Raw genomic sequence first — 24,437 nt, 5'->3', positions numbered from 1 at the left:
CCATTCCATGACCTTAAGAATCTTAATATTCTGGAGTCATTCTTGCTGGGTATATTTAGAAAAAAAAGGAAACTCAGGGATGAAAATGAAAAGAGAGATAGCATTAATAGCCAAGAGGAGTAAATGCTTCTGCAATGCTGTCTTAAAAGACCTAAAGTGAACCTAAATCTCAGAATGTCACTCCTGTACTTGTTATAGCAGAAGATGCTAAGACATGCGTCAGAGAAAAATTGAACATAATAATATCTACTCAGGAAGATGGGTAGGAATTTGAACTGCTCATGGTATTTGCTTTTTGAAATTTCTATTAAGTATATTTAATTAAAATATTAATATAGCATTTAATTTGTAAAGCCTTGAGATAAATTTTTAATAAAAGCCACTGGAAGAAATCTTGCCTAAAATACATCATTAAATTTAGCTAAGACTATTTTAAAGCAAATGATAAAGGAACAAAGAAACAGAGGGGAAAAAAGTAAATGTCAGACTGGCTTCTGCCTTTCAAAACTTTTACCATTTTGCTGACTGTTCCTTGAATAACAAATCTTCAAAGCAAGCACATACAGGATATCAGCCTTTTATCTCACTCCTATCAGAGGAAACAGCCTTATAGGTAACTAAAATTGATTCCCAAAATAGCAAAGAAACTTAAACCCTAATATTACTATGAATAGACAACATAAACATCTCAAGCAGTTATTGTGCCTAATTGCAAAGTAAGAAAGACAATTCTTCAAAAAAAAAATTGAATTTTAACAATTCTACCAACTCTGTTGAGACATCCATCACAGAAATTTTTGAGGTTTTTCTAAAATGAAAGAATAAAAAATGATAGTTGATTTAATGCAGATTATATTCAGAATTTTGAGGCACAAGCCAAAGACTTAGAATAATACTAACTTTGTGATTTTATTATATAGTTGGTTACCCACATTGTTCAAAAAAACTTCCAAATGACTACAAGTCCTCTTCCTTGCTGCCCACTGATTCTACTGGGTACTACTGGAGGTTTTATTTGCCACAGCTGTGTGACCTTAGGAGTTATCCTTGTAACTAACCCAATGGTGTTATGGACTGAATGTCTATGTTCCCCCGAAATTCATATGTTGAAGGCCCTAACTGCCAATGTGACGGTATCTGAAGGTGTGACTTTGGGAGGTAATTAGGTTATGAGGGTGAAGCCCTCACGAATAAGATTAGTGTCTTATAAAAAGAGATACGATAAAGATGATCTCTCTCCATTCTGGGAGGTTACAATGAGAAGACGGCCATCTAAAAACCAGGAAGAGGACCCTCACCAGGAACTGGATTGGACAGCACCTTGATCTTGGATTTCCCAAACTCCAGAATTGTGAGAATTAAATTTTTGTTGTTCAAGCCACCCACTCTATGGTATTTTTGTTACAGTAGCCCAAACTTACTAGGACAAATGGTAATTCTTATTGGCTCCACTTTCAAACATATCTCTAACTCCAACCATTTACCATCTTCACTGCTACCACATTAATCCATGACACCATCATTTCTCCCTCTCTCATTTTTCGATTTGTACTCAGTTTTCACCTTCCCTGTTCACCTTATCTCAAATAAGGCTTCTTTCCTCACATATTTCTCTATGCCTTCACCACGCTATATTTTCTCCATAGGGTTTATCGTTTACCTGAAATTCTATTATTTATTTGTTTACTTATTGTTTGTCTCCCCTATTGGAACGTAAGCTTTTTCACTACTGTATCCCCACCACCTAGAAGACTATGCACCAGATAGTAACCCTTCAGTAAATACTCGTTGAATGAATGACTAAATCCTGACTATAAGAATACATAATAAGGAAAGGTTTATGAAAATTAGCAATGCCTATTACTTTAAGGGCCTCTAATGATGTGAAGTTGCTCCATTTGTAGAATAGGAAAACATCTTAGAATACTTTAAAGATAAATGAGTAATACCAAAACAACTTACTTAAATAATTATAAGCACCACAATGACTTTTTTGTACATTTCTTATTTGCCAGGCACTACATGCATAATCTCATTTAACCTTTACAACAATTCTCAGAGGAAGACATCTTTATTTCCTAGAAGAGGAAACTGAGGCTTAGCAAGATTAGATAACTTTTTAAGGTCATATATGTTATCATAAGTGGGGAAAGTATAATTTGAACTCTAAAACTCCTGTTATTATTAATATCATGTAACATATTACCTTCATGATAGAAAGACATTTTAAAAGGGGGCAATATCTAAGTCAGGGGTCTTCAAATTTTGGTTCTAAACTCCTATGAACATAAAAGAATGATTTATGTATATTTATAAGTTATAAACATACAACTATAGTAACATCATGCATATTATAAAGCATGCAAAAATAAAAAAGTTAAGAGATATTTTAAAAATCATTTTATTACTTTCCTTAAAAATTAAATATGTAAGAGGAGGGTAAAATGACCATTTCACTCTCACTAAAATATGATTAATTACAAATATTTTAAGTAAAAGCAATGTGATTAAACATGATGTTTTTTCCTTGAAACAGTAATTCAAAGATCTAGTTCTAAATTCAGTTTATTTCAATACTTGGTTCTAAGGGTGCTATCAGCTGAATTATGTCCAAATTCATATGCTGACATCCTAACCCCTAGTACCTCAGAATACGACTATTTGGAGAAGGAGGCTTTAAAAAGGTAATTAGGTTAAAATGAAGTGACTAGGGTGGGCCTTAATCCAATATGACTGTTGCCTTTATAAGTAAAGGAAATGTGGACACAGACAGATAAGAGGGAAGACTGTGTTTAGACATAGGGAAAAGACAGCCACCTATAAAGCCAAGGAGAGAGGCCTCAGAAGAAACCAACCGTGCTAAACCTTAATCTCAGACCTCTAGCCTCCAAAAGTGTGAGAAAGTAAATTTCTGTTGCTTAAGCCGCTCAGTCTGTGGTACTTTGTTATGGCAGCCTGAGCTGACTAATATCAAGGGCCATAGTAACTGAAAAAGATAACTTACACAATAGATAGAGCCAATGAAAGAAGAGCTTCATTGACTGAATCAAAATACTCACTGGTAAATTCCATTCACCAATTAAGCAAGAGTTTTTGTTGAAATTTGATTAGTATACCTCCATCTTCTCCAATGTCTGTCAACTATACTCGCAAACGAATTGGACAGTATTACACTATTCACATTTTAAACAAACTGATTAAAAATCCCCTGAAACTACTTTGAAAGATCTTAAAACAGACTAGAAAATTGTTTCCAAGAGTGCTAAGTGTGCAGATAGGAGAGTTTTATAGATGACACGCATACTTTGTTTTGGGCAATAACAAATAGCAATGGAAACATTCCCAGTTATCAAATTCCCTCTCCAAATCATGAGTTTCTTTAGAAAAACAACTGATTTCTCTCTCATTATTAACTTTTACCTTTAAGGAACAATTATATTTAATTATATTTAATTTTTTTTTGCCAATAACCACTTATCCCAGAAAACCAACAATTTTGGAACGTTTCTTACAGTAAAGGAAAACTGTGTGACATTTTAAGATTGGCAACTTTTAAAACTACTTCTCCGTAACAAAGTAGAGAACTACTGTGAGATACAAAATATTTTCATGCCTATGCTCATCTTATTTTCAAGGACTGTAATGATTCTATCATTTAAAACATAATTTCTAAATCCACCTACTTGGACATATATAAACTGGACACATATGACTATTATGTGTTGCAATAACTAAAAGAGAACAATAGCTAAAAGACCAGTGAGGATGTCACTGCCAACTCTTTTTTGCTGGGGAATGAACACCTTCCCCTTGGGATTAATGCCTTAGATGAAATCTGGTAAGAGTGGAGGCACCAGTGTCAATCTGTATATTAAATATTTGACAAAGCCTAACTTATTACCTTTTTTCTTTTTTTTTAACTTATTACTTTTTGAGGTGAAAACAAATATAAATAACTCTAATGCTCTTTTCACATCCTAATAAATCGTCTTGTGCACCCCCAGCAGACCATAAGTATAGAGTAAGATATTCCAACTGCATTAACTTTAATGTTCACCATTTTACAAAGGAACCTGAGGATATTCAGGGGTCTGCTAAAATAACCAGGTGGCCCAAAATCCTATGAATAGAAAATGTAAACAACTCTTCCCTTTGAGACTTAAGATAACTAGTCAGAAGAAGCAATAACTATTTCCCCCTCAGCTTTATTGAGATATAATTGACATATAACACTGTGTAAGTTTAAGGTATACAAAATGATGATTTGATACATACATATATTAATATATATATATACACACACACACACCCTGTGAAATGATCAGCACAATAAGGTTGGTTAATATATTTGTCACCTCACACAACCATTTTTTTTTTTTTTAGTGAGAACATTTAAGATCTACTCTCCTACAACAATATTGTTAACTATTAACTATAGTCACCAAGAACTACTGATATTTTTTGAAAAGTGTAAAAGTACATGCCCACAGAGGTCATTTACATCTGGATGGTCCTTAGGCTTTCCTGAATGACAGGGAAAAGTAAAGGAAGCCTACAGAAGGAGAGATATGCACTACAGGCAGAAGAAAAGAAGAATGTGATTTGGGAAAACTTCCTCAGTCTAAACATCAAGGAGGCTAGAAATCACAACAGTAACTATACTTCTGTTGCAGCTGGACCTTAATCTAGTGTTCCAGTTAGTAATCTAGTTTAGAGACAACCTAGGTATGGTTACTGCAAATTATGCCATATCCAGAAATGTACTGGTCCTAAAAGGTTGCAAGGGCCACTGAGGAAATAGGCCTTAAATAAGGTTGGAAAAGAACCTCCCAAACCAGCTTCCAGGATTCATAGAAAAACGAATTTTCTTGTAGTAGAACCACTGTTATAACATATATGCTAATTAGTACATGGATTAAATCACATCCTTGAACTGAAAAATAACAATTAAACTGAATAAAAAACTACATAATGCAGTTAGCCTATAAGGTTTTACCAATACCAGTGTTTTAAAGATATTCAACTAAATTTACCCAAGAAAAATAAATTTATAAAGATACTTTGAAAAACTGGAAAATATATAAGCTCAAAGCTTAAAAATTTTTCTAAATAATTTTATTTAAAAATAAAATTATTTATAATATTTAAAAATATTTATTTTCTAAATAATCTAATGATATGGTTCATTATCCACACCCCTGTTCCTCTCCCATAAATAAGGCTATAATTTAACAGGCAAGTATTTAATGTTATCTAATTGCATGGCTGATGTTCAAGGCAGTCCTCTCAGTCTAATTCAGTTCTTACATGTTTCTGATCTGAGAGTAGAACCTAATTACCACTATTTGAATATTTTCAGCAAGTAAAATGTAAACGAAAAATCCAGGAGGTACAGAAGAGATATGTTTGTATAGAAATGTGATATTTAAATGTCAATAATTATTAATTTATTAAGTGCTTACATGTGCCAACCACTGTGTTTAGTACCTACCTAGATTATTACATTTAATTTTCACAGCTCTGATAGTCAGTATTACCTCCATTTTGTGGATGAGGATGCTGAGACTGAACTGGTTACGTAGGTTAGCCACGGTAACACAAACTTAGTTCCGCTTTACTCCAAAGCTTGTGCATTTAACCACTATATATTACTTGTTTTTGTGGGTAGACATAACAATAACATCAGCTAATATAACAGGATGTCAAATGCAACTTTTCCTGTCCTCTCTGAGTTTCTGCAGGGGGCTCAAAGGCCAAAATCAAAACAAAAGGAGTCAAACACTTCCCTACTCTAAAGAGAAGGACAAGGCTTATAAAGTGGGGTGGCCAAAACCTGGTTCACTACCCTTGTCAAGATGATGTGAGAAGAATTTCAATTCTTTAATTGTAAGGATTACAAGGGACAACAGAGAGGATTTCCTTAAAGAAACTAGGTGGTCTATGTTTCTCTGCCTCCTAAGGGAAAAGCGGGAGATACTTCCTGCCCACCTCAAGCCAAGGGATTATAACCACAAAGATAACCACTCAGAGTGCCTTAACATGTATCCTGAATTAGGAGGGAGAAGGGACTAGGACTAGCTCCTGACTGGGGGGAAAAAAGAGCTGGCTCAGAGCTAAATTTTAAAGACTGCTTAGGTACCACAGTCAAATAAATGTTTCAGTAGAAGAGGAAGTTTTACAAAATGAAACAGTGTGGAAAATTACATATAAAAATAACTTTAATAACATGAAACTTTAGAATCTCACTACATTAATGCAGTGTTAATACCTATCTGCATACTTAAATGAGGTTTATCTTCTTCTATTGAGGTACAATTGACATGTAACACTGCATTAGTTTCAGATGCACAACACAATGATTTGCTATTTTCTATCAGTGTGAAAAGATCACCACAATAAGTCTAGTTAACATTCATCAACATACATAGTTACAAAATTAAAAAATTTTTTTCTTGTGATGAGGACTTTTCAGATCTACTCTTGGCAACTTTCAAATATGCAATACAGTATTATTAACTATAGTTGCCATGCTGTACATTACCTCCCCATCACTTATTTGTTTTATACCTAGAAGTTTGTATGTACCTTTTGACCCCTTCACCCATTTTGCCCACCATCCCCACCATCCCCCTCTCGTAACCACCAATCTGTTCTCTGTATCTATGAACTTGGGTCTTGCTTATTTGTTTGTTTGTTAGTTTCCACATATAAGTGAGATCATGTACTATTTGTCTTTCTCTATCTGACTTATTTCACTTAGCACAATGCCTCAAGGTCTATCCATGTTGCAAATGGCAGAATTTCATTCTTTTTTATGACTAATATTCCATTGTATATATATACCACATCTTCTTCATTCATTCATCTATCAATGAATACTTTGGTTGTTTCCATATATTGGCTATTGCAAACAATGCTGCAATGAACATGGGGGTGCAGATATCTTTTCGAATTAGTGTTTTCATTTTCTTCAGGTAATACCCAGAAGTGGAATTGCTACATCCTATGGTGGTTTTATTTTTAATTTTTTGAGGAACCTCCATACTATTTTCCATAGTGGCTGCACCAATTTACATTATTACCAACATTGCACAAGGGTTCCCTTTTTTCCACATCTTCGCCAGCACCTGTTACTTCTTATCTTTTTGATAACAGCCATGCTAACAGATACGAGGTGATATCTTATTGTGGTTTTGATCTGCATTTCCCTGATGATTAGTGATATTAAGCATCTTTTTGTGGGCTTGTTAGCCATCTGTATATCTTCTAAATGAAGTTTTATCTCAATCTTTTTGATCTATTTATCCTTTAAAAAAAACCGCTCTAATATAAGAAATAACTGTCCCAAATCAGAACTTTTCAGCTTTGTAAATACGTCAAATAACCTTAAAATAACCTAGTTTTTAAATCACAAACTCAAGCTTGGCTAAGTTCTTAGCAAGACACTGGAAAATAAAAGCAGCAAAATTCTTACTTCCTTGAGTATACAAAGGTTGAAACAAATTTCCAAAAACTAAGAAGAAACTAAAAAGAAGCAATTTTTCAAAAAGGGATTTTAGAAGTCATACAGTAATACTGCTACTTTTTAGAAATTTTGAAAATATAGAAAACGGGGAAAATATCTATAAGCCTACCACATCCAGCATAATCACTGGTATATTTTGGTATATTTCCTTCCTGTTTATTTCATAAGATATATATATTTTTTTAACTTATTTATTTTATGTATTTATTTTTGGCTGCATTGGGTCTTCTTTGCTGTGCGCGGGCTTTCTTTAGTTGCGGCGAGCGGGGGCTACTCTTTGTTGCGGTGCACGGGCTTCTCACTGCAGTGGCTTTGGCGAAGCACGGGCTCTAGGCATGCAGGCTTCAGTAGTTGCGGCACGTGGGCTCAGTAGTTGTGGCTCGCGGGCTCTAGAGCGCAGGCTCAGTAGTTGTGGCACACGGGCTTAGATGCTCCGCGGCATGTGGGATCTTCCCGGACCAGGGCTTGAACCCATGTCCCCTGCATTGGCAGGCGGATTCTTAACCCCTGCGTCACCAGGGAAGTCTCCCATAAGATATTTTTATATAGGTGCAATTATAGTGTATATGTAATTGTACCCTGCTTTTCTTTTTAATGCTGTATAAGATGTACTTTTCAAGGTTTAAAACTGAGACATAACAGGTTCTCCTAAAAACATACATTCATATCCATTGTACAGTGTGACTTCCCATTTTATACTAAAGCTTTTAAAAAAGCCAGAAGACAGATTTCTCAAGTTTTCAAATCACATCCCCAAATTATACATCCACTGGGTATCTTATCTCACTTTACAATATAAAAGCGACAAAAAGTAAAACTGCATTCACACAGATATTAAACATATCTCCTATCCCTCAAATTACCATTTAAAACACATAAAAGTATTAGTTCTGCAATATACTAACCCTCAGGCCCAACAATATCATACAGACACAAAGTTATTACTAAGATAAAAAAATTACTACCAGCTCTTCCCCTCTCTTCCTGAACAATTCAGCTGAAAGCCATTGGGTGGAACAGAGTGAGGTAGACATCCATTCCTGATGCTAAGGAACAACAGCAGGGCAGGTTATCAAAGCACCAGAGCAGGAATAAGGAAAGCATCCGTGTAGGAGGGCTGCAAGTGTGGACTGTCAGGACCCACACAGGGTAAAGAGGGCAACTCCACAGAGGGGCAGCCTCTGTGAGATGTTAGTGTTGGAGAAGGATGAGGGCGTAGCCAGCCTGATGGGTGGCCTGGTGTGGGTTGTCAGAGGCAGAGCAGGGTGAGAAGAGGATCCTTGTGGGAAGGGGCAGACAGGCATAGAGTATTGACAAGTGGACCTTGGGCTGAATTTCAGCCCCTCACCTGGATGCCTATGTGTAATACATAAACTGCTCAATTACATAGGACCTCCTGATTGAATACTATGCATGTATTAAAAGAATAAGGTAGAGACTTGTGTGCAGATATGGAAAGATGTCCAAAATAAAAGTGGGGAAAATAGTTCTCAATTATGGTTCCTTTTCTGTAGACTTTTAAAAAAGGATACACATATATTTACACCCACACACCCACACACATACCTTGCAATAATGTGAGTTTGGATATTACACAACTGACTCCTACCCTCTGTAGTCCCCTTTTCTGAAATGGGGGTGGGTGGGATAGATCTCTTGTCTTCCTCAAAGCAGAGAAAGAAGGTGGTTGGGAAGTGATCATCTTATGATCATTTGGACATTTTCAGTTCAGTATATGGTCAGTTGTGTCAATAAAAGTTTCATTATCTTCACGTTGGTACTTTTTATACAATCAGACCATATTTTTTGTTATTACAAGACTGAATCTTATAAGCCCTGCTTACTGAATTATGGTGGATATGGAAGAAACTGTCTACAGTGTGACCAGTGAGAAGGACTTGGGAGTAGGGGAGCAAGTTTTTTACTCTTCATTTTATAACTTCTTACAATGCTTGACCTTATGTATCTGCTGTTGTTGTTTTTAATGTTAAAACACGATCTATCTGAACGGTCAAATAACGGGTCTTTTAAATTGCAATCTTCATGGGAGAAAGTATTTGCAAACGAAGCAACTGACAAAGGATTAATCTCCAAAATATACAGGCAGCTCATGCAGCTCAATATCAAAAAAACAAACAACCCAATCCAAAAATGGGCAGAAGACCTAAACAGACATTTCTCCAAAGAAGATATACAGATTGCCAACAAACACATGAAAGGATGCTCAACATCACTAATCATTAGAGAAATGCAAATCAAAACTACAATGAGGTACCACCTCACACCGGTCAGAATGGCCATCATCAAAAAATCTACAAACAGTAAATGCTGGAGAGGGTGTGGAGAAAAGGGAAGCCTCTTGCACTGCTGGTGGGAATGTAAACTGATACAGCCACTATTGAGAACATTATGGAAGTTCCTTAAAAAACTAAAAATAGAACTACCATACAACCCAGCAATCCCACTACTGGGCATATACCCTGAGAAAACCATAATTCAAAAAGAGTCATGTACCACAATGCTCACTGCAGCTCTATTTACAATAGCCAGGACATGGAAGCAACCTAAATGTCCATCAACAGATGAATGGATAAAGAAGATGTGGCACATATATACAATGGAATATTACTCAGCCATCAAAAGAAACGAAATTGAGTTATTTGTAGTGAGGTGGATGGACCTAGAGACCGTCATACAGAGTGAAGTAAGTCAGAAAGAGAAAAACAAATACCGTATGCTAACACATATATATGGAAACTAAAAAAAAAAAAAAAAGGTTCTGAAGAACGTAGGGGCAAGACAGGAATAAAGATGCAGACGCAGAGAATGGACTTGAGGACAAGGGGAAGGGGAAGCTGGGACAAAGTAAGAGAGTGGCATGGACATATATACTCTATCAAATGTGAAATAGCTAGTGGGAAGCAGCCACATAGCACAGGGAGATCAGCTAGGTGCTTTGTGTCCACCTAGAGGGGTGGGATAGGGAGGGTGGTAGGGAGACGCAAGAGGGAGGAGATATGGGGATATATGTTTATGTATAGCTGATTCACTTTGTTATACAGCAGAAACTAACACACCACTGTAAAGCAATTATAAAGATGTTAAAGATGTTAACATCTCTGATAAAGATGTTAAAAAAATAAATTGCATTCTTCATATCTTTCTATATTAAATAAGGCCCTAATAAATGCTTTTTAAAAAACATATATGATGATGCAGAAACATCACTTCCAATAATTTATCCTAAGGAAATAAAATGAACAAATTCACAAAGATACACACACACACACACACACACACACATACACACAAGAGTAGATTTAGAATACTGTAAAATTTAAAATAACTTAAATTTCCAATAGGGGACTTAAATGTATTATGGTAAATCCATACAATGGAACATTATGAAGTCATACATGTTCATAGTAAATGAAGAATGTTATAAAGCACTGTATAGTATAAGTTAATTTTAAAATCTATATGAGGGAATTCCTTGGCGATCCAGTGGTTAGACTCCACGCTTTCACTGCCTCAGGCATGGGTTCAATCCCTGGTTGGGGAACTAAGATTCCATAAGCCACACAGCAAAGCCAAAAAAAAAAAAAAAACACTATATGAATAAAAAAGTGAATATGTATATAACACCAAAATGTTAACAGTGATTATCTTATCTCTGGGTATTAGAACTATGGCTGTTTTCTTTTGGCTTACCTAATTTTAAAAAATAAACATAAATTACTTTTACAGCACTTGTTTCATAAAATATAACTTACTTTTTAAAGGATTCATCCAATACTTTCTAAGCACCCACTTCATATAACGTATTGTGGGAATCAAAACAGAAAGAACAGTAGTTAAGTTTTTTAAAATAAAATTTATTTCTTACCATACCATATCACAAATCCTTTACAGTATTACTAAATAAACATATTTCATTTTTAAATTGACTTTTATAGATCACCATGCTCTGTCAGGGATAAGCTTTATAAACTCCGAAAACATTACTAATCTAAAACAGGTCAGTTCTAGGACATTCTGGGTCAGTCTTCTTCTATCATAGATGGTCATTTAAGTCATGAAAGTAGTTGAAAGAAAGGAGAAAATACCAGGAGTATGTGGAATCATGGGAGCCAATGGAAGAGAACCTTTCAAACAGAAAAGAATGGTCAACAGTGCACTGTCAAAAGTCAAATAAAGTAAAGACTTGAGTGTCTGTTGGTCATTAGGACCTGGGCAAGAGCAGATTCAGTGGAAGGAAGGAAGAGCATAGTGAATTGAGAAGTGGATGAGAAAGAACAAATGGAAACAGCAACTGCAGACAACACTTTCAAGGAGTTTATCCAGGTAGGCAAGTGGACATCAGAGTAGTAGCTGGACAGGAACATGTGGCCCAGGAAAGCTTTTTTTTTTTTTTTTAATACAGAAAAGAACTAAGCTTGTTTTAAACACTGGTGGAAAAGAGTCAGTAGAGGAGACAGAAGAAACAATGGTAGACAGCAAATGCCACGTGGGAGAGAAGGCGTTGCCTTCAAATGGAACTGGAGGGATTAGCATTTGACAGAAAGAGGGACAGCTCTTCCACTGGAACAGAAGGTAATGAGGAAAGAAAGACACAGACGCAGGTACCTTTGTAGGCTTGGGGTCTGTATGTTGATTAACTTGCCCTCTAATGGCTTCTATTTTCTCTTTGAAATAATATATGCAATTATTTGCTGAGAGTAAAGTGAGAGAAAAGCCAAAGGTTTAAGGGGAGTAAAGGTTTAAAAGAGACATCATGGAGAAAAAAGCAAGAATACATAGTTACATACATAAGCAGAAAGTTTTTAAAAGGCAAAGAATTAGGGATTAAACTTTTGAAACATTAATCATGATTAGGAACTACAGATGGAAAGAAAAGAGAGAATCAGAGTAGAAAAAAGACTATTGAGAGGTAACAGAACCAGGATAATGTGGATCACAAATAATCATGGAAGGAAAATGTCCTAAGAAGAAAAGAAAGAGGTAAGGAGAATAAGGACCGAGAAAGGGTCCTTGTATTTGGTAACAGGGCATTAAATAGTGTCAAAAGACAGTGAGGACAGGGACTTCCCTGGTGGTCCAATGGTTAGGCAGGACTTCTCACTTCCATTGCAGGGGGTATGGGTTCAATCCCTGGTCGGGGAACTAAGATCCCACGTGCCGCAAGGTGCGGCCAAAAAAATAATAATAATAATTAAAAAAAAAAAAAGGACAGTGATGGCAGATAACAGCTAAAGCTTAGGGAGAAAATTAGTGACAAAATGGATCAAGTATGAATACATTTATTTTAAAGTCAATAATAAGAAGAATATCAAAAAGGAGAATCAATTTTAAATACAATGCTTTAAGGTTGGGAAAAAAACCTTTGTATATTTTAAAACTGCAGCAAAAAAATAATGAAGGATATAATAAATACGTGGAAGAGGGAGGGGAAAGTTAGGTCCCATGGAAGGAAGAGGTGTTAGGAGTCTGAGAAGTATGACAGTTCTTATGGAACTGGAAAAAAGATGAGAAGATTTGTGTATGCTTAAGACCCAGACCAAATCAGCTAAGCTTGCTCATACCATGTAACCTTAATCTTTGAAAATTACAATAGCCTTATTAAGATTTAGAGAAAAAGCCCATCTACTTGAGGACAAAATTTTTAAGAGCTGCTCAACAATGAGCTGGGTAATTAATAGATTAATGGAAGTACACTCAATTGAAGTTGGAAACTTCATAGAGGGTCTGGCCTACCTACGTGATTCATAGAGGGTCTGGCCTACCTACGTGATTCTTCATCTGTCTCCTAAAGCTGGGCACAAGAGTGAACAAAGTAAACTGGAGCCAAAGATAGGAAAACTAGTAATTATCTCCAGCAGGGGGAATGCCTTGCTTCTTGTGCACAATAGCGATCAGTGGAGCAAAGGAACCTAGTGATATAAGGAGAGCAAAACTGAAGTCTAGGGCACTGGGTAAAGGAAAGGCATGTTTGTGGGGAGAAACTGGGTTCGAGGGAAGCAATAAACACAAGGAAAGTAGGCACACATAATGTTAATAGGGAAGGAGACAGAGTGAGCAATCATAATTGTTTGCAGGACGAATGGAGACTCAAAGAGGGATCATTTAAGAGCAGTAGCAGCAGTAGTATAGGTTGGTATGGTTTTTTAGAATACACACACACACACACAATCCCTAAGAGTCTTGAGCCTGCTTAGTGGGAGAAAAGATTCGCCTATCGAATCAAATCCTCTTTCTCTTGCACTGTAGGCCAATGCTTCCTAAACCCTTCTGACCAAAACCCACGGTAAGAAATACATTTGATTCACAGTACACACACACACACACACACACACACACACACACACACACACACAACTGAAACAGAAGTTTCACAAAACAGTAATTAACCTTACTACATATGATAAAGTAAAACATAAAGTTAACATCAAATATTTGGTCATTATTTAAATACATTTAAAATTCTAAAATTAATACATAATATAAATATTAAAATTAGAAAAGAGTCAGTGTAATGCAATGAGTGACCTTTCCTGTTCATAAATTAATTCCAGTCTGGAACACACAAGGACAATGTTACGTACTTATTAGGTTCACTATAGAGTCTTGCACTCTTTTGCTTTATATTGGGTCAGGGTTGAAAACCCTAGATGAGACAATAAGTTGCTGTGAATGGTAAAAATAGTACCATACGCATTCTACTTAGTAATGGAAATTCTTTGGTCTTAATACAAAATGATGGTTAGCAATATCATTCATAATCACTTCAGCGTAAATTAAGAACTAAGCTGTAAGAATTTCTTCTTGGAATCCATACTGAACGCAGTTATTGATGCAGGGCAAATGGATCTTTTAGCTAAATGTTTTTCTTTAATGTTTTAAACTTCCCCTCAGGAAAATAATAATTGAAAGTTTGGAGACAGAGAAATGAGATTTTACAATATCTCTACATTTTATTTTGTTCAAATTTTCTTTAATGATAATGCTCTCTTCCAGATGTAGCAACATGTTTGAAAGAGTAAAAGAGTCCAAGTATTACTTGCCATAACAATGTTTTGGAACCCTTAGACATACAGCTTCAAATTTAGCTCACTAGGTTGCCAAAAATATCAGTTAAATATGCAAATTTTGCTATTCAAAAATACTGGAAAACACCTGCCAAACGGGAATGTTTTTCAACTGGAAAAATTCTAGATTCGCACAATCTGCTTAGCTCCTTACCTCTTAACAATTATCAAACTCTGCTGTAACATAGTAAATGGGTATGACTAGCTCTGAACAAAACATTTGTAAAACTTGGCTACTCAGCAAGTCTCCTTTATAATAATTAATAACTTTCAATATTTTTCAATACACCCAAGAGATTCAGAGGGTTTTCACCACTTACCCAAGCTTTTTGTATATGTAAAACAGTGATTCCAAAGAGCACTCTAAGCCCTTAGAACAAATGGGACAGAAAGAGATCCCAGCAATGACCTGCTGGGCAGTGTGCTCATTCATGCCCAGCCTACTGCTTCTGCTGGAGGGAAAGCTTCAAGGAGACCAGTAGTCCGGCTGCCCTGGACATTCAGAAGAGAGCAGGAGGATGCCTGCATTGTAAGTTGTGCTGTTTTGACTACTGTCTGTATGTCCATCTCTGTCTCTGTCTGTCTCTCTGTCTCTGTCTGTGTCCGTCTCTCTGTCTCTGTCACTCTCCCTCCCTCCCTACCTCTGCTTGAGTGTTGGAAGGGTGCTTTGAGGAAATACTCAATAAAACATAAGGGTGGACCTTTGGGGGGAAAAAAGCACTATTATCAGTAGCTTCAAACAATGTTTAAAATAACTCCTCTATGTTTTCTAATCATATTTGCTATTCCACTACTTACAATTAGTTCAAAAATTTTTCCCAGTTTAACTTACAAGGATCAACAATTCCTTTTCTATAAATATGACCATACAGTTGGAGCTAAATTTAAACAACACAAGAAAATCTTCCTTATTAATTACCTTGCTACCATATGTGACAAACTTAAGTCAGTGATCCCAACAATTTGGACTGTGAAGTCTGCATCAAACGGTAGCCACCTTATAAGCATTGCTGAAATGTCCCATAATGATACAGAATAGAGGTATGTCAACACGAAGAGGCGCAATTTTCAATTTTCCACTTACTAATCACCAAACATCATAAACATAACACCCATGCATTCTAGACAAATACTTTTTTCAAGAAATATGTAGCCATTTTTCTCTTATGCCACTGATATGCAACAAAATAAAACAATAATGCATCTTTCTCAGGAATGGTCCTTAAATAAAAGGGAAATTGAGATAATTTTATATTCTTTTCTTTCTTTGAAAAAAATATATATATTTAAATTTTATTTATTTTTGGCTGCTTTGGGTCTTCGTTGCTGCGTGCGCGCTTTCTCTAGTTGCAGCGAGCGGGGGCTACTCTTCGTTGCGGTGCGCGCGCTTCTCATTGCAGTGGCTTCTCTTGTTGCAGAGCCTGGGCTCTAGGTGCACGGGCTTCAGTAGTTGTGGCTCGTGGGCTCCTGAGCACAGGCTCAGTAGTTGTGGCGCACGGGCTTAGTTGCTCCGCGGCATGTGGGATCTTCCCAGACCAGAGATTGAACCCGTGTCCCCTGCATTGGCAGGTGGATTCTTAATCACTGCACCACCAGGGAAGTCCTCTTTGAAAATATTTTAAAAGGCTTATCGAAAAGTCCAGTATGCTGTTTCCAAGAATCTTTTCAATTTTAAAGATTTTAACTTTCATTTGCAACATTAATACAAATATATGTCACTTTAGTCAGGTTTTGCACATTTGATAAACCCATTTTAAAAATAATCTTCATTGAAGTCTTACACTTTTTCTCAAGTCACCATTTCCTCAACATTTTTGTACTTCTAGATGCAGCTATTGAACATGCCTCTGTATTTTTTTTACTACATGCTCTCTTCTCCTAATAATTAAACAGTACATTTAAAGGGTATATTGATCTAGTTTCTTTTAATTATCACTGAACTCTTAAAAACATCACACTTGAAGAATGCATTTAAAGTTAAAAAATAAAACCTAGTTAGATAGCGTCTCACCATTTTTACCAACCATTCTGCTCAACCTTGAATTATGTTAATATAAATTAACTGTGCAATAACCATTGCATTACAGTCATCACCAAACTGACCATCACTCTAATTCACATAATGCTGCTCTTTTGTTCCATGTTACCCCTTACAGTTTAAGTAGGAAACAGGGAAAAGGTGATTTTGCAGTAAATACTGTTGTAAAGCAGTCTGTGTCATTTCCTCCCAGCAGGCCCTAACATCATCAGCCTTAACAGACTCTTATTTAATCAGAGTATCAAAGAATACAGATAAATATTTAAATACAAAATTATGCTTCATATTGCTAAGTAACCAACTCAAAAACATCCTAGACAGCCAGAGTTTTTTGTTTTTTTAACTTGAATGGAAAAAAGAGAGAAAGAAAAAAAGCACATATCTTTTAAGTAGCACCGAGAACAAATCTCACATACACCTCCATCTGTCCTATATATTAACAACCACACAGAAAAAAATCCACGAATATGCCACTTCTATGAATTTAAACTTCGAAGAAAAACTAATAATTGTCCTCCATGCCCCTTGTTGTAAACATTTATCTCTGTTATGAAAACCATGAAAGTCAGAAATCTAACTTAAAGAAAAAGAGCATTAAATATTACTTATAACTAATATAAATGGATTAATACTGCCTGAACTGAATGTTAAAATTATGTTTTCAGGCTGCTAACCAGGAATCTAAGATTTATAAGCAAAAAAGTATCATAAATTTCCTCCTCAAACATATAAGGTGCAAGAGAAACATCTGGGATGGCTAGATGTGAAAAACTTAAGTCCTTTAAATTTCTTCCTCTTATCTCACCATTATTTAATCCTTCAATCTTATAACCCCCTATAATGTCCCTGAAGTGAAGAAAAACTTTATGTTTCCTTTTCCTTAGGATAAAAATTATTCACACAATTCAAAGAGGAAAAAGATAAAAGATTCCATCCTGCCCAACCCTCTGGGAACCAGTGCAGGACACTCCTTCCAGTTTTGGTCTTTTATTCCACCTAGCTTTCAATGTTCGCACTTTCGCTGAGGCAGAAAGATTGCTGTTTAACTGGTTCAGTAAGGAATACTGAATGTTGAAAAGTATTTTCAAACTTTTTTTTTTTTTTTTTGCAGTACGCGGGCCTCTCACTGTTGTGGCCTCTCCCGCTGCAGAGCACAGGCTCCGGACGCGCAGGCTCAGCGGCCATGGCTCACGGGCCCAGCCGCTCCGCGGCATGTGGGATCCTCCCAGACCAGGGCACGAACCCGTGTCCCCTGCATCGGCAGGCGGACTCTCAACCACTGCGCCACCAGGGAAGCCCATTTCAAACATAGTTTTGATTCTGACACTGTACAAGTTAATCTACTTCTCTGTATCTCGCATTCCAAACTAATGAAGGGAATGTATTCTAATTACTCTATATGAGAAATAGAGTATGAATGAAAAATTTTCAGATGTTTTAATAAATGTACTAGAATTTGGAAGCAGGAGGTACAACTTTGAAGAACCATTTTATAAAAACTAAACAAATCCAAGTACTTCAAAGAACACCCCTTAGAACAGGGTCAGCAGACTATGGTCTACCTGTGGGTCAAATGTGACCCAACATCTGTTTTTGGCCTCTGAGAATTTTACATTTTTAAATGGTTGAAAAAATAATCAAATAACTACATTTTTTGACATGTGAAAATGCTATGAAATCCAAAGTTCAATGTCCATAAATAAACTTTAATTGGACCTCAGTCCATACTCATTCATTTAAGTATTGTCTATGGCTCTTTTTTGGCAGAATTGGGTAGTTATGACAGACTGTATGGCTCACAAAGTCTAAAATATTTACTATCTAGCCCTTCAGAGAAAATGTTTTCCACTCCCTGCCTTAGAAGATCATACACTTATTTTAATGATACTACAAATTAGGAAAATATTTTTGAAACTGCTTGTTTGAAAATGCCTTCAAAGCCATAACACCTTCTTTTGAATCTCCTCAGTGGTGACAAGCCTTCACCCTTTGAAGATGAATTTTGTAAATGGCTAAGCCATTTGAAGCCAAGACTGAATAAGCTGGTTATCAAGATGAATCAACCATTTACTGATAATCTAAATATATGGGAGGCTTTTTCTTTTTTTTTTAAGCACTATCTCTGACTTCTAAGAGCTAACAACCAAGTGAGGGGAGAGTCATATGCTTTCTTACCTTTGATTCAAGGTAAACAGGCTCTACAGACAGTCCCCAACTTATGATGGCTCCAGTTAAAATTTTCTGACTTTACGATGGTACCAAAGTAATATGCATTCAGTAGAAACTGTATTTTGAATTTTCATCTTTTCCTGGGCTAGTGATATGCAGTATGATACTCACGATGTTGGGCAGCGGCAGAGAGCCGCAGCTCCCAGTAAGCCACAGGATCATGAGGGTGAAAATGCGATACACTTACAGCCATTCTGTACACACAACCATTCTGTTTTCCATATACAGTACAGTATTCAATAAATTATATGAGATAATACACTGTATTATAAAATAGGCTTTGTGTTAGATGATTTTGCCTAACTGTGGGCTAATATAAGTGTTCTGAGCACATTTAAGATAGGCTAGGCTAAGCTACAATGTTTGGTAGGTCAGATGTACTAAATGCATTTTCAACTTATGATATTTTCACCTTATTATGGGTTTTTCAGAATGTAACCCCATGGTAAGTTGAGGAAGATCTGATAAAAGCCCATTGTAAAATAAAGTGTTGACTATCTCATGTAATTTATTGAATCCTGTACTGAAAATGAAAAACAGAATGGTCCTATGGGTACGGAATGGTTATAAGTGTATCAGCTGTTTATCCTTGTATCAATAATCATGTGGCTGGCTGGGAGGTTGACTCCTTGCTTCTGCCCAGCATTAGGAGAGAGCATCACACCGCATACTGCTAGCCCAGGAAAAGATCAAAATTCAAAATTCGAAGTACAGTTTCTACTGAGTACATACCAATTTTGCACCATCGTAAAGTCGAAAAATCAGAAGCGGAACCATCTTAAGTTGGGGCCCATCTATTATAAGCATGGAACTAGAAAGTACAGAGGAGGAAAAAGAATCCTATAATAAAGCCAGAAGATCTACTTTCTTGATTGGCTGTGAATTTGCTATAAAGTATTTTTTTTTTTTTTACAAAGAGGTACTCCAGTAATAGTTTGGGCAATACACTTTGGGAATAAATGAGTGACCCCCAGTGAAATTTTAAAAGAACAGGATTCATTTGGATGTAAAAGCTGTTTAATCTTCAATTAAAACCCATTTAATTTCTTTATAATCACAATTAATAAGAAAATTAGTATAAATGAATCCCTTCTGTTCATACAAAGCAAATAATTTATCCTTGGCCCTCTTCTCTTCTAATTCCTTGTCTTCCCCCCAAACAATTTCATCTGCTCTTATGGCTTCAATTTCCACTTACTGGCTAACTCCGAAATCTGAATCCCCAATCTCAGCCTCTCTTCTGGGCTCTGGATCCTCTCTTGACACCTCTATCTGAATGCTCCATAGACACTTCCAACTCACCATGTTCAAAACTGAAACAATTATCTTCCCGTCACATTAAAAATTAAATCAAGTTCCTCTATCCACAGTTTCCCAAGCTGAGAAACTTTTTTACTTTTCTGTTCACCTTCAAAGCCAATCACTTTTTAAGCCTTGTAATACCATCTGTCCTCTCCTCTTCATCTCTATTACTATTTTCCTACTCCAGGCCCTTATCCACTCTTATCTGGGCTATTTCAATAGCAACAGCCTTCTAACTTATCTCTCTACCTTTTGCCTCTCCATCCAATCCAGCTGCTATACCATACCACCACCATGTTATCTTTCCTAATTACTTAAAGTCCTTCCCTGGCTCTCCACTGTCTTTAGAATCAAGTCCAAAGTCCTCAGCATGATAAACAGGCTCTTCACCAAATGGCACCACAGACTTCTTTTTTCTCTTTCTCTGAGTCATAACTTTTTACTTGCATAAATCTGTATGTTGTTTTATAGTATATCCTGTACTTCAAAGTATTAAAACTACCTTTAACACCATATTCTAAAGTGAAAGATTATGCCAAACTGGGCAAATCTTCATTATTTCAAATGATAGGCACTGAAATCCCACACTTACCTTATTTCTAGAAACTTCAGCGATCCTAACGTGATTGGCAACCAAGCTCTGCAATTTTATTTTTTTCAGCTTATTTCCAGGCACCACCTTCTTTAGCCCAACCCCTCATCTCTATACACTCTGACTTTTAGTGACAATGTGGACTACAACACATTCCTCAAAAATACCATATACTTTCACATAATATTCCTGGTTTTCATCCATATCTTCTGTTCCCTTCCCCAACTCAGCAAACTCCTATTCATCCTTTAAAGCCAAATTCAAATATGGTTTCTCACTAATCCTCCTCCCCACCATATACAGAATTATCTTCCCTCATCAATGGTCCCATTAACTCTATATCTCTGCTATAACTCTTATCACACTGAAATGGTAGGGACTTATTTACATGTCTAGTTATAAGCATCTTGAAGGCAGGGAAACACTTTCTTTTCTTGAATCTAACTTTAACTTATGGTCTGAGAACAAACATTTTAAACTTCTTATTAAAATATAATCACCTCTTATAGTACTAAGATAATGCCATAATTGTAGTAACTGAGTGACTGAGGGCTTAGAAACAAGAAGAATCCCACATCATTCACCAGGAAAAAAAAATTCTCCTATATATAAAGTATAATTAAATTGTAGCTTGGATATGCCTTCATCTACTTCTTGCAATGCCAGTTTCTTTCTCTCTCTCTTTCTTTCCTTCTTTTTGAAGAAGTTCTTTACAGAACTTTCTTTTAAATGCTTGTTGGATTTCATTTGTATCTCACTCACAGAATTTTACACTCAATATAATGACGAGGTTAAGATCAGGATTTCTGGAGCCCAACTGTCTGGTTTGAGTCCTACCCAGCTCTGGCACCTAGGCTGTTTGATATGGGAAAGTTATTCAACCTTTTTGTTTCTCAGTGAGGAGATCATAATAATAACACCCCTCAAGATGCTGTTGTAAGGATTAAATAAGATAATGCATGTAAAGAATTTAGAGCACTGCCTGGCCCAAAGAAGGTCCCAATAAATGCTGGTTGATGTTATTGTTAACATCAGTTTTAAAAACAGCTTGTTAGCCCACTTGGTAAAGTGTAATCTCCTAGATGGAAGGAATTATATCCTGCCCATACATGAATATAGTATAAGTGCTAAAACTGTGCCTTGGAATGTATTAGGTGCTCAATAAACAACGTGAATATAAGGCTTCAGTCCTCCAAGATCAAAAAATTATAAATCACAGCAAAATTTATATATGGAGTACATGTTTGAAACTGGTGTTTCAAAGCATCCATCTTGCACTGAACTGTTGAAACGTGTAAAACTGTTAAAGCAACACAAAAATTACATTCACTAGAAACTTTCTCTCTACTCCTCCATTTAATTTGATCTTGGTATCCAGTGGTCTAAAATTCTTGTCTATAATGTACGACTTACTACAGATCATTTAAAACGTAATTTTCAGCTTTAGAAAAGTGCTTATTGTCGCATCAGAAAAATTAGCATTCTTCCTTTATATTTGCATTATTTTAAAAATCTATTGCCACACTCAACACAAAAAAAACTAATGAAAAGCCAAGAGACACAATTACTACATTTCCTGGTTTCTGCCTGGGAAACGACTTCAGAACACGCCTATAAGTATCCCTAGTCAAAGTCTGCTGGTTGCAAACTACTACTCTTTTTTCATTTCTGCTCTCGCACCACAACACCTCACACACACACCCACAGAAAATAATGCACATTGTCTAATAAAGGCTGTACCCCCAAAATGCGGCTACATATTAATTTTGTTTTGGAGGACTTAAATCTTACAAAAGCAAATACAAGTCTGATTTGAAACAATACTCCCAGCTTACTTTACCAGGTAACTTAAACTACAACTATTTATCTAAAGCAAAGACATAGATTGATTGCTACCAAACTTCTTGGTAAACGATCAGTAACAGTGTATCGATAATATATGCTATTCTAGAAAAATTCATTAATCAGTTAAAAATGGACCACACTTCCAACAATGGTGATTTGTGGAAAATGAGCTTAAGCAATTTATTTACACAGTAAACGAAGATGTAGGACTTGATCTAAAACACTGTAGGTGAATCACTAGCTTTAGAGTAAAGGTTTACAACGTGCCTACTATGTGCCTGGCACTTAGTAGTTGTTTTACAGAATATGCAATACCTAACACTTATGGAATACTCTCACGCATCTCATTTGACCCTCAGAATACCCCCAGGCATGCATGAGCATCTCGATTTTACAGCTAAGGAAACGTAGGCCCAGAAAAGTCTACTTGACCGAGGCATCACATCTGGTACGTGGGTCCTGGCCGAGGCTCCAGCCCCTGACTCATATTCTGATCACCTTCTGCCATACTAGTTAGAACTCTTAGATGTTCCAATGCCAGATTTTTAAATCAAAATCCTATTTGACAACTTTCACTACTGTGCTCGTCAGATTCTGTTAAGAATCAAAGCACAAAAAAGCAAAAATGTAAAGTCCGTCGTCTCAGCCTGTCGACGTTCAAGCGCCGTGGCTAATCCTGGAGAGAGCCCCATGTTTCTTCCTGGGTGCGGGGCGCTCCCTGCCTCTACCCCAGGACTGTCGAGCGTCCCCGAGCGCCACCTGGACGATGGTCCCCACGCCCCGAGGGGAGCGGCGAGGAGACCCTCAGCCAGGCTCCGCCACAACCTCCGAGGCCGACGAGCGGGCTCCCAACGCGCGGCGTCCGCTGGGCGCCGGGCTGCACGCTCGGGCGTCCCTCCAGGCCGTGGAGGTGCCGAGAGAGCGTGGGCGGCGCCGACACCTCCGCCAGCCCGCTGCCGCGCTGCGGCCGGACGGCGCCCGACGCTCCGTGGCCCCGCTCTGCGACACCCTCCGCCGCGAGGGTCCGAAGCCCCTGCCTCGCACCCCGCCCGGGTCTCCCTACCCCTACTTGCTCTCGTCCTCGACGCCGCCTCCGCGGCTGGGTTCCGAGGCTCTCGTCCTCCGCGCAGAAGCGCCCAGTCGGCTCGCTCCCACTCTGGGTGGGCTCCGTCCCGCCCCCACAGGCCCGGCCGCAGGCCCCGCCCCGGCAAAGTCCTGTTCTTATTGGTTCCTGTTCCCACCCCTCACGGTCGGGCCCGCCCCCGGCACCGCCCGGGGACCGTCCAGAGGGGAACCGCCCCCTCTGGAGTTCGGCGTAGGGGCCAGAATCTTGCCCAGGACCTTGGGCGCCGAAAGGGTGCGGCCCCAGGAGGCAGGCTACGGGCGCCACTGTCGTCCAGCCGAGGGCCTCTAGCCAAAGCTCCTTCGCCGTCGCCGTGCCTGCCGTCCGACAGGCCCCACGGCGAAGGACCAGAACTTTACACGAAGGTTGACTCCTCACAACCACCCGCGAGAGAAAGCCTAATCAAGGAATGCAAATGGCACCTCACTCAAAGAAACCATAGAATTGTCTCCTGCCACCGGGCTCAGTAGGCCTGGTGTCTCCAGTGAAAGAGCAGCACCATTTCTCGGGCTGAGCTCAAGGAGGAAACAAACATTTCTCCAGCTATTGCAGTACAGCGCCTACTTGAAACATACACAGATGCAAATGACGCTCCGGACACCTGAGGCTTGAAATCCCAGAGCAGGGTTGCCTTTGATACTCCCAGTGCCTGAGGTCGGCTCCCACGCCCTGTTGTGACACACATGCTTAAGCGCTAC

General features: G+C 37.6%; 2 protein-coding genes across 10 annotated transcripts in view; one reads left to right on the top strand and one right to left on the bottom strand.

Moving 5' to 3' along the window:
- The window catches only part of DENND2C (DENN domain containing 2C), a 92,089-nt gene extending 68,314 nt beyond the window's left edge, over positions 1–23,775 (bottom strand). For 6 of the 9 annotated variants that reach the window (XM_089917404.1, XM_089917433.1, XM_022583836.3 and 3 more), the window contains exon 1: positions 23,680–23,769. The gene's annotated coding sequence lies outside the window, so the exon portion shown is untranslated. Of the gene's footprint in view, positions 1–23,679 lie in introns of all 9 variants that reach the window. The other 3 variants (XM_089917409.1, XM_089917412.1, XM_089917424.1) reach the window with 3 other exon arrangements.
- LOC149750673 (uncharacterized) lies at positions 23,298–24,130 on the top strand. The gene has a single exon (XM_089917480.1). It carries the CDS (start codon positions 23,383–23,385, stop codon positions 24,028–24,030), a length of 648 nt encoding a protein of 215 aa, XP_089773606.1. The 5' UTR covers positions 23,298–23,382; the 3' UTR covers positions 24,031–24,130.
- The last annotated feature ends 307 nt before the right edge of the window (positions 24,131–24,437 follow it).

This window comes from Delphinapterus leucas, chromosome 1 (genome assembly GCF_059928025.1).
Source record: "Delphinapterus leucas isolate spDelLeu-1000000601 "Yukka" chromosome 1, BTC_Dleu_Yukka2, whole genome shotgun sequence".
Lineage (NCBI taxonomy): Eukaryota > Metazoa > Chordata > Mammalia > Artiodactyla > Monodontidae > Delphinapterus > Delphinapterus leucas.
The sequence above is the reverse complement of the archived record's forward strand: the minus strand, read 5'-3'. Positions and strand labels throughout refer to the sequence as shown.

What these genes read in the sequence shown, in the direction of transcription:
- LOC149750673 (XM_089917480.1), top strand. Translation starts at nt 23,383, where the DNA reads ATGGTCCCCACGCCCCGAGGGGAGCGGCGAGGAGACCCTCAGCCAGGC.